Source organism: Chaetura pelagica, unplaced genomic scaffold (assembly GCF_000747805.2).
Source record: "Chaetura pelagica isolate M959 unplaced genomic scaffold, ChaPel_1.0 scaffold585, whole genome shotgun sequence".
Lineage (NCBI taxonomy): Eukaryota > Metazoa > Chordata > Aves > Apodiformes > Apodidae > Chaetura > Chaetura pelagica.
This window is the reverse complement of record NW_009953404.1, coordinates 448,203-458,656: the sequence shown is the minus strand read 5'-3', so window position 1 is coordinate 458,656 and position 10,454 is coordinate 448,203. Positions and strand designations below refer to the sequence as shown.

At 47.5% G+C, this 10,454-nt stretch overlaps 1 protein-coding gene across 1 annotated transcript in view; it reads right to left on the bottom strand.

The window, feature by feature from the left end:
* SETD1B (SET domain containing 1B) overlaps positions 1 to 10,454 on the bottom strand; it is a 61,135-nt gene that overhangs the window by 10,763 nt on the left and 39,918 nt on the right. Inside the window, exons 7-10 of the mRNA XM_009998440.1 lie at positions 6,494 to 7,261; positions 2,031 to 2,201; positions 1,040 to 1,127; positions 1 to 136 (exon numbers count right to left, since the gene is read on the bottom strand). Of these exons, the coding sequence (XP_009996742.1) occupies positions 1 to 136; positions 1,040 to 1,127; positions 2,031 to 2,201; positions 6,494 to 7,261 (1,163 nt within the window). The remainder of the gene's footprint in view (positions 137 to 1,039; positions 1,128 to 2,030; positions 2,202 to 6,493; positions 7,262 to 10,454) is intronic.

Here is a 10,454-nt window from a genome sequence, read left to right as displayed (position 1 = left end):
GATGTCTCATCTCCCTCTTCTCCCTCGCTGTCGAGCTCCAGCGGCCTTGCCGGTCGCCGCCTCAGCCCCACTGCTTCTGCATCCTTCTTTGACAGGTCAGATGTTGTATCGGAAGCATCCCTGTCCCTCTCCAACTCTGGTGAGCAAAAACAAGATGGAAACTGCCATCAAATACCCTGCCAAGGAGGGAAAGAGTTGACCACATAATGAAAACTTCTCCTTTGGGAAGATGAAAGGAGCGATGTGTCCGTGTGGTGTGCGAGTCCCCAGGCTCACAGGGGTTACTGATTTCACAGTGCAAGTGAGGACAAGACTGTGTGGGGTGTTGAAACACCCGGGATGGCAAAATGTGGAAGGCCAAACTGACAAACTATAGGCAGAGCAGCCAGGAGAAAAGGCATGACTGAGATCAGAACAAGTCAGTCAAGCTTAATGCCTTTTTTTATTTAAGGGCTTTATAAAATCCTGCTACTGCAGTTTGGCTTCAAACCCACTTATTAATCTGAAACAACTATAGGACACAACTAACTTGAACCCATGTTTGGGGTTTTTTTTAATGCAAAGTAAAGGGTATTCTAAGCTTTGTCTTATCTCTACCCTTCCCTGCTTCCAGAGAACATGTTAAAATATTTTCAATCGATTTTTCTGGAAAATAACATTGTCGTGTTTTTAAAATCAAAAGCAGGGCAAACTGTCTCTTCTGTGAGTTCTCCCACAGCACGACCAGTGAGCTGTGAGCACGCCCCTGGATTAGTCCATGAACTCATTTGAGCTCCCTCTACTGGGTTACCAGCTCTGCATCAGCAGAACTAAAGTAGGTTACGAGTTACTCATAGGGCCTTAAATTTCCCGCCAGTGAATTTAAGAAAACTGAACCCAGAGGAGCTGATCAGAGTTTTGTGAGAAGCAGGGTTTTGGCTCAGATCCTTAACTCTGTGTCTAACTGCAAGTGAGCACGCTGCTGTGAAGTTTAAAAGAATCCAGCTTGCATGTGGTTTGCATCTTGCTCTTGTGTTTCAAACAAATGTGCTTTGCAAACCTTCATCTTCATCATCAACAGAAGTTGAAGGCCGGATTCTCTTCTGATCCCCTGCCGAGGCAGCTTCAGGTGGCTCCTTTCTTTTCACCTGAACAAAAGACATAATTAGCATTTCTAAAAGTTTAGAAAGGCAGAAATCAACTTCTTAAGCTAATTGCTACTGCTTCACTTTGCCTTGATGACTTACACCCAGAAACCAAGGGCTGCTTCCCCAGCTCTTCATCCCTTTATTTCCTTGCGAACAGAATTTCACTGTGAATGAAATTGTACCCCTTCAATTTGCACTAAAACACTCTGGGTACCAGCATGGTGCATGTCATCACCAGGTACTTTGAAGCTGACAGAAAAAAATCCTGACAAATGCACTGAGTTTGAGAATGTGGAACAGAAAGAGAGACTGAGCCTATGACATCTTAAAGAACCTCAAATCAAGTTTTATTCTAAATCAAGACTGCAGAATCTCTCATCCCAAACCTTTACTTGAACCTTCTGTGCATTCAAACCCCTCATTTCAGGGAAGCTCTCTACTCTCCCTTGTCCTGTCCCCGGCTTTTTTAAGATACTTTTCTTTTTTATGCAAATGCTTGTTAATGTAGGTGACCCTTTGCTGGTAAGTCTGACTGTAAAGGCACATGAGGCAGAGAACACTTTTAACCAAACTTCAGGTGAGACTCAGCTGTTGAACTAGAAGACATTCTAAGCAAAGAAATAACTGTAAAGTGCTAGAAGCACAAGCACATTTTTCCAGTCATGCTGAAAGGCTGTGTCCTAAACATGGGCAAATGTCCCATTTACCTTGCAGAGCAAGGAGATCCTTTACAGACTATTCCCACAAGTGGTGGAGGAATAGGAACGAGGATCCTTGATGCTGTGAGGAGCAATCCTGATAGTGAAGACACGTGGTTAAGCAGCCTGCAGGGCTCCAGAGAGAACTGCTCTCCATATGCTCCTTTAGGAAGTGTTGCCCTAATGGAGAGAGATTTTTGTTTACCTTGAAGGATGGCAGCCGGATGGCCCCTCGTAACCCAATGCCCAAGCCGATCCCCTCGTATCCCAAGCCTTCTCCTTTGTTCCAGTTCTCCAAAAGACAAGATGCAATTCGATCTTTTGGCTTTGGTTTGTCCTCCAGTTCTCCTCCAGACTTCACTGGAGTGAGAGACGCCTGCAACAGAGAAAGCACACTTGAGAAGCCAGGTTTTCTGGGGAGCACAGACTCTGGAAACCACTTAGACGGTCGAGGTTTGTCAAATTGCCCAGGCATCAGTTTCCATGAAGGCAAGGGAAGGACATCTGAAGATGCACCACATGGCCACACACACTTGAAAGGGAGGAGGTGCAGCTGCTCTTCTTGACAATGAGACCTTTCCATGTCTGAGAAGCCTCCTCCTCTTTGCGTTTTAAGAGCTATTTTCTCTGCACAGGGCACTACATCTGATGGAGACAAACCTGCTGGGACTCCCAGAGCAGTGGCTTGGCGTGGGACACTAAGCGATGTTGCATTTGAAGCCATCATGCTGTAAGGTAGCAGAGCAGACATCTGTTTTCTTCACTGAATGAAAACATTATCTCAATTTCCTTCACGTGCAGCTTAACAGCCAAAGTACTTCACAAGGGAGGACAAGGGAAATGAACAGACCCGTTAGCCCCCACAGCTCCTTTCAGTTCTCCCCAGTGTTTGCTGAGGGGACCATAGAGACCACCTTCAGAAAGGCCAGAATCCACCACAGATGCTAGAAGCAAAGGTTATAAAAGGGAGAGGTGAAAGGCTAAGAAGAGGTGCAGATGAACCCAGGACTTACAGACCAAGGGAACATATTTCTCCACCCAGACAGGAGCAACCAAGTGTCAAGGAGTAGCTACTGTACAACTGTCCTGAACTCTGAAGGGAAGCTATGGAGCTGGGACACACCACCATCCTCATACACCACCACCCCCAAACTCAAAAATGTTGCAGGACCACATCAGGTCTGGTTTCAGCTACAGGAGAAATAGAGCTACACATACAGCTCTTACAAATAACCCCAGCATGCTTCAGGCAAGTTAGCCTGACGCTGTGTTATGTGGCTGCCTCTGCTAACCTCAGGCCAAGGGCACTGGTGGGATGGGCCCACTCACACCAGCCAGTGCTGCAGCAGCCTCTAGAAGTAGGTTTCTCTGATAGATGTTAACAGAGCTCTTTCGCCCAAGCTGGCTGTAATCACTGAAGAGGAAGTGTAAGCTCAGCTCTCCTGCTAATATGGGACAAGACTAATGGGAATATCAAGCATAGAACTGAGGCGGCAACACTCCAAGGCCAGGGATGGCTGGTTATTCCTGACTCTCTGCTTAAGGCATCTTACTCAGCTTTCAAACCCAAACCCATCACTAGATCCAGGAGCAGAGAAGAGCTTTCCCCTAGCTCAGGCAGGTCCGTGGTACATGCTGTCTTCCCTAGCAGCACGCTCCTTAGCAGCTTTCACCCCATATTTTTCCATCCTGCCTGGCCTAGGACACCAGCTTTACCCCTGGACATTCCCACCTTTCAGCACAATACTTCTCAGCAATCCATCAGCTGCCCAAGCCAACTCCTTTGATGGAATACAGTGGCCAAAAAACAGAGTGAAGGGAGAGACACTGAGGCACAGGAGGTGACAATTGTGTTGTCTTCCTGTGCATCGTTGAAAGTTCAGGGGCTGCCAGAAGGATTCTGTAGATAATATTTGCAGTCCTACTAAACTTCAACATTGCTGGTCAGTCAGGGGAAAAGAAAACCCACAAGGCTTCCTGCTCTTACACTTGGGGAAGGTCAGGGAGATAGTGGACCACAAACCCTCTGAACAAAGAAGGACACATCTACTGCAGGAACCAGCATATGGTGGAGCTCATGAGCTTCCACCTACTCTGTGAAAGAACAGGAGGGCTGCTGCAGCTGATGGCCCAAGGATAGGAGATATTAAAAGATGCTATCTCTCACTCCAAATCTGCCTCTTTTATTTCTAAAGAAAAAAAATATGTAAACAAGCACATATGTTGTCTTATTTATACTTCCAAACCTATGAAAATAATTTAATTTCTTTCACTACTGTCAGTCAGGAAAAATAAGAGGAGCTCCAATTAAAAGCATTATGAGGGAGGAAACAGGGATGGAAGTGCCTGTTTTTGGAGGGTTATTTCAATTCAAACAGTGCCTGGAGGTCTTGGTCCATTCTGGAAAACTGTGTGATGGCAAATTATGTGGGAAACTGACCTCCAGCTGCCACCAAGGGGTCCCAGTAGTTAACCCTCACACCTGCATAAGACACCAGGTACAGTTGAAGGTGAATACTCTTTTTTGTTTCCCTTTTGCAAAAGGAGGCAGCTTATGACTGAGAAGGAATCAATGTCAGGGAGTGCCCAGTCCTAGCAGAAAACAGGCTCTGGAATCTGGGTGATTTTTTTGCATTGCAACAGTAACACATGGCCTGGCAGAGGCTGCTCCAGGAGTGCCCTGAAGCAGTGACAGTTCTGGCATTTCTGTTCCTGGACAGAAAGCACAACTGTTATCCCATGCAACGATGTTGTATTTTCAATTAGGCTGCTCACATCCAACACAACCTGTGGCCAGGAATGCAGCAAGCTGTTGTGCTAAAGCCAGCTTCCCTTCCCAAAGTGGATTGCAAATTCCAGGTTAGGGAGGAACATGCTAAATCCAACCATAGCTCAGAATCTAAGAGAGTTCAAGCAGCCACCAAAGACCTGCCTCAACTTGCTTCTTCACTGTGGAGTGAACAATTTCTTGGGTACTTCAGTTGCTGCTTTTGCAACCATTTGCTGTTTCTCTCACTGCCCTAGAAACTCAGGGGCCTCCTCCAAAAATCATCAGCACACTCTAGCTGGTGGGAAGCAGAAGCTCTGAGCATTAGTCAGGAGGAGAGGGACCAGGCTTCTTGTTGCACATCACACCAGCCAGCTCTGAGCCAGAGCAAATCACACCACCAGAAAACAGCTGTTAAGCAGCAGCATTACCAGCCTCTCCACAAAGCCAAGGAGCTCTTCCAGGCATGGGAGTGAACATGCAACTGCCTTACAAAAGCAGGTGGTGAAGATCTGGCTCTGAAAACTGGCATCTGAAACATAAGATGCTGCTGCAGGCTGTGGTGTTGGTTTTGGTTTGTTGGTTTTTTACAATAATTTACTGTAATACTAATTTTGAGGCTGGCATGAACCTTTCTACAGTGTTAGCTCTTTTTTTGGTAGTGACAAATTCAGCACGTATTAGTTCACAGAGCTCTCCCTGGCTGCAGTGCACTTTAAATTGGCTGAGAAAGGATCAGACGACTCATGCAAAGCTGTTTTCTTAACTAATCCCTGGAACTCCTTGTGTATTTGGCCAGTGTTCAGCTTTTGAGTTAATTGCTGCTGCTTACATGTGCTGGGGAGGTGGGAGGAGCAGAGAGAACTGGAAATACCCACAGATCTCAACACACAAAGTGGGGAACACAAAATAGTGGCTTGGTGGTTTCCAACACTCCTGTTGCATCTGACTTTAGCTTTTTAGAGCTACACTTCAGCTTCCTCTTAGACTAGAGAAGCCCTTGCACATTTGCCTCCTGATCTCAGGGTAATTTCCTCCTGCAAACCCCTTCCTGGAGCAGCCAGCAGTGCCCCAGACCACCACCAGAAAAAAAAAAAGAATCTGCTAAACTTTTCTAATTTCAGGCCCTAAAACTACTGCACTCAGGGGGAAAACAGAAAGGAGACTGGGGGGGAAGTGAGTAGCCCTGGGCTTTTGGGGTGTAGGACAGAGAAAAGGCTGCCCTGAGCTGGCCCGAATGCTGGAGGGGACAAGGAGGAGCAGATCAAGCCCAAAGCAGAGGGATGACACTGGGAACTAGACACTTCTTCCTCAAGCCTACATTCAAATCACTGGGACAGTGAGAGATGGGGCAGCAGGTCATTCCCAGGTGAGCACTTCTGGTTCCACAGGTGTTCAGACAGAACTGCATGGGGTGTCTCCATCAGTGACTGGGCAGGATGAAAACTCCCAGCCGTGTCTGTTCTGATGGCAAAGCAGCATGAAACGCCTGCAGACATGGACTGACACCGGGATGAACACCCAGGTGCCAACCTGTCCCAAGGCAGGTGCCCACAGTGATGAAGCACCCACCAGGTATCTGCAGGCTGAGGTCTGCTGGCCCCAGCACACACCCCTGCCACCTGCCTCAGCACAAAGACCAGCCCCATGGGGAGGCATGGAGGCAGATGAGGGGCAGAAACATATGTGCCTCCCACTTAATTTCAGCAGTCTCAAGCAATGAGGTTTCTCACAGCAAAGTTATTCCCCAACTTAATTTTTTGCTTCTGTTTTAGTTACCATAAAATTTTAGGGTTGCAGACTTTTTCAAGTCACTTCCAGGCCCGTGCTCACCCATGCCCTGGCACAAGCACTGTGAAATGTTCTCCCCAGGACCCAGCAGAGAGTATGGGAAAGCCTACCTTTGCCAGACGTTCCTTCTTGTCCCACCAGTCATCGAATGCCCGGAACGCTACCACTTCGACCATCTTGCGGTTCAGGTCCCTTTTCATGATGGCCTTTAGTTCCTTCACTATGACCAAGAGGACTCCATCCACAGTGGCTTTGTGGGGATCTTCCTTCTTTGGCTCATAACCCGGCGGTGGAACCGAGGGGTCAAACTTGGGCAGTGGAGGCCACTGCTGTCCACGACCAAGGGCTGATCCCATGGAGAAAGGGCGGTAGGGTGGAAGATTCACAAACTGCATCCGTCCCGTCATGAAAGGCGGGTACTGGTACGTGTTCTGTGCCTGCATCATGCGGCTCAGCATCTGAGTTTGCATCTGGAAGGACATTGGCATGCCACCCCACTGGTTGCCCAAGACACTTATCATATCCACTTGCATGACAGGGAACATGCCAGGATGAAACGGAGGAAGAGGAGGCAAGATATGAGGCGGAGGGACCCCAGGAGGGGCAGGGAGCGGAGGCGGGGGGACGGTGACGGCGGGATGGGTGGGTGGAGGTGGCGGAGGTAGCGGCGGAGGCATCGGGAAGGCTGGCTGTGGAGGTGGAGGAGGAGGAGGAGGAAGAGGAGGGAATCCTGGTGGTGGCAAGGGTGGGATCGACGGGGCCATGTTGCTGACAGAGGAGTTCACCACAATGGTTTTGGCACATTCTGCACTGGTGATGGGTGCGGGATTGGTCTCGTCGTCAGAGATTTCCATGTCCTCCCCTGAAGAATGCTGACCCTGCCACATGAGAGACACAAGAGGTGAAGAGCACATTCCTTTTACATTAAATACCACAGTGCTGGCTGCTTCAAACCACAGCTAAGTTTAACACACGTTTTAATTGGGAATGGAGAAAAGCAAGCGATGCTCTGAAAAGACAGGGCCCATTGAGCAGCTGGTGCCTATTGAAGCTTTTCTCTTCCATGTCAGACCTCAGGAAGCAGAGAAGTAAAAGCTTTCTAAAAGAGCATCAGTACCAACTGAACAAAAACCTCAGCTTCTGTGGAAGAAGAGGCATTGCTCCTGTGCTCAGTGAAACACACACAGTCCAAACATCTTTCACTGCAGGACACATTATCTCTTATTTGCATCTAATACTGACAGTGCATTACACCATGAGCTTTTATTCCTTAGTTTTCACGACACACAAAGATTTTCCTGTCTTTTAAAATTACAATCCCTGGTTCCTTTGCTGTCGACTCTTAACCTCTCATTGTGGGAAGACAATACTTCCACATGGCTGCTGCTCCTAAAATTATCTTGACTAGACCACCGCAATTCACATGGGGAAAAAAAGAACCCCAAATCTGCTTAAATTGCCTTTAAACATCATAAATGCTGGGATTTGGAACACAGCATGTGTCATGTTCCTGGGCAAAATGAATACTTTACTAGTCACAAGAAATACAGAAATAAGAGTTACAGAAAATGCTAAAAATTATGTCCCACCTCCACTGTCAAAGGGATGGAAAACATCTGGATTAAAACAGAGGGTGCCTGCTTGCTGTGAAGTCTCAAAGGTGCCTGATTAGGTCCCACACAACAGAAAGTCCTCACCAGCAAGCTCCATCTCCAAAGGCAAATGGTCCCACCTGCATGCTATGTCCTACAGACACTTCAGTCCTGAAGGTGTCTCCAGCACAAAGAAACCACATGTATGACTGTCACATCCCTCAGGTATCATTAAAACAATTCCTGGTAAGAAACACAGCAGCCAAATACTGCTGGAAGACATCTCCAACACAGTGACAGTTTGACTAGGAAACATGAATGGGGTTGACCTCTTACAACTGGGATGTCAGCAAAGATAAGAAAGAGCCCCAACTGTATTCTCCTAAACTATTTTTCCCATTCTTCCTTTTTTTTTCCAGGTAAAATAGTCAAAACCCACCACTCTTGCAACAGCAAACATCCGTCAACTATTTCCAGGACTGCACAGCAGAAGCACTCATCAAAACCTTCTCTCCCAGGCTCTCTACAACTTACCTAGCACTTTCTTCCTCCCAACAGCTTTGCAGTAAAAAGCCAACAAACAGTTTGCATGTTGTCACCAGCTGATCTAAATAAAGAGCATCCCCATGCTCCCCAGCACAGACCAGAGTACAGAGTGATGCTCCACCTCTGCTGAGCTCTCCTGCCTGCCACAGGCTCTAGCCCATCTGAGGCAGTAACAGATTCAAGATCTAGTGATCTTTAAGTGCCTCTCTGTATCTCAATCTTGGCAAGAGTTTTGGAACCTGCTGGCTGTTTTCAGCCAGATTTGACTGAGGATCCCAAATACGTTTATTTCTTCCAGGTTTCATGCCAGCACGTGCCTCCTCTGTCTGCTCTCCTATGAGTTTTCCCAGTCTGAAAGAAAAGAGCAACAAAGCTCAACCCTTACCAGACATTGGTGAACCTGCACTGGGGAGAGCTGCTGGGAAGCAGCCTTTGTTGGCAGTCCTCCTCCTGAAGCTGCTGTGATTTGATTTTTAACCTGTGAATTTTGCACAGGGCTAAAAGAATAAAAGCAAGAGCAGCTGAGCTGATGACTGCTATGAACTGTAGCTGTATGAAGCCGAGCAACCACAACTATCCAATTCAAACCAAACATTTCACGTTTTATCAAAGGTCATCTCTGCTACAGCAGCTACCACCAGAGAGCAGCCTGAGCACAACGCTTGCAACAGCAGCTTTGCAAATCCTCCTGTCACCTCCCCTCGCCCTGGCTTCCCTGCATTCCTCTGCTGCAGCAGGAACGTGTGTGGGTCACCCCCAAAAAGCCACTTGTGGTTTTAGTGATCTGAAAACACCCAGCCTCTCAACTCAACAAGGAGATCATTTGGGCTGAAAACACAAGCCTGGCAAACCCTGCAGCGAGTGCTACTGACACCCTGCTAATGGTACTGGAGAGGGAGGATGCTCCTGGAGCTGCTGGGTTGCTTTAGTGCATCTGTACATGCAGGGAGACACTCCAAGGGCTGTTTTGTAAGCCCTAAAATGAACAGCTAAAAAAAGAAGAAGTAGAAATGACAACCCACTGCACTTGAGTCTTTCCAAAGACAAACTGTATCACCTCCTCCTGGAGCTCTCCACATCTAGGCTAACATTTCACACCCTGCATCCTCTCCCCAGCTGCTCTATTGCAGTCACGTCCCACACCGAGGATATGGGGAACAACAGGACATTCTGCAGCTTCAGCTACCACAGATCCAGTGAATGGGGCAAAGGAGGAGTGAAGATAACAACTGTGGCAGGTGTAAACAAGCTTCCCACAAAACAGACCCCATTTTCCAGTAAGTGAACACAAAAGACACTGTTAAGAGCACTGGCTCAAACTGCAAAAGCTGGTGGATGCTAATGGTCAGTGATGGACAGGGAGACAGGAGCGGTCAGGCTACCAAACAGACAAAATCAGCTTCATTTTCACATTCATCTCATCTGACAGGGTATGGGGGAAAGTCACCCGATGGAACCTCAGGAGAGGACCAGCACTGGGCAGTGTTATGGGGAGCTCCAAGCCACAAATTCTCCTGGATACCCAGTCCCTCCTGCAGGATCCTGGACCCAGAGCCCACTCCTATCCACATCAGCCCTTTACTTGGTCCAAGTACCAAAGAGTCCTGCCCGATAAATAAGGCTGATTTCCCCTCTTGGAGGAAATGCCAGATGGAAAAAGCCTATCTTGAAATTGCAGCAAAGTGGCAGGATTAGCCAGATTCCATGCTGTAGTGCACAGCAGCTTTGTTAACATATCCAATTATTTTTACTTAAGCCTTATTTTTAAGATTTTAAAAATATATATATACTATTCTGGTGCTCAAATGGGTCTTCAGGAAGCAACAACAGATTCCCTGCTTCCTACAGTGTTGGACTGAGAACTCACCTGCACTTACACAGTGAACACAGTCTGTGCTCCAGTTTTATCCCAAGCAAGAAGGGAAGGGAAAGA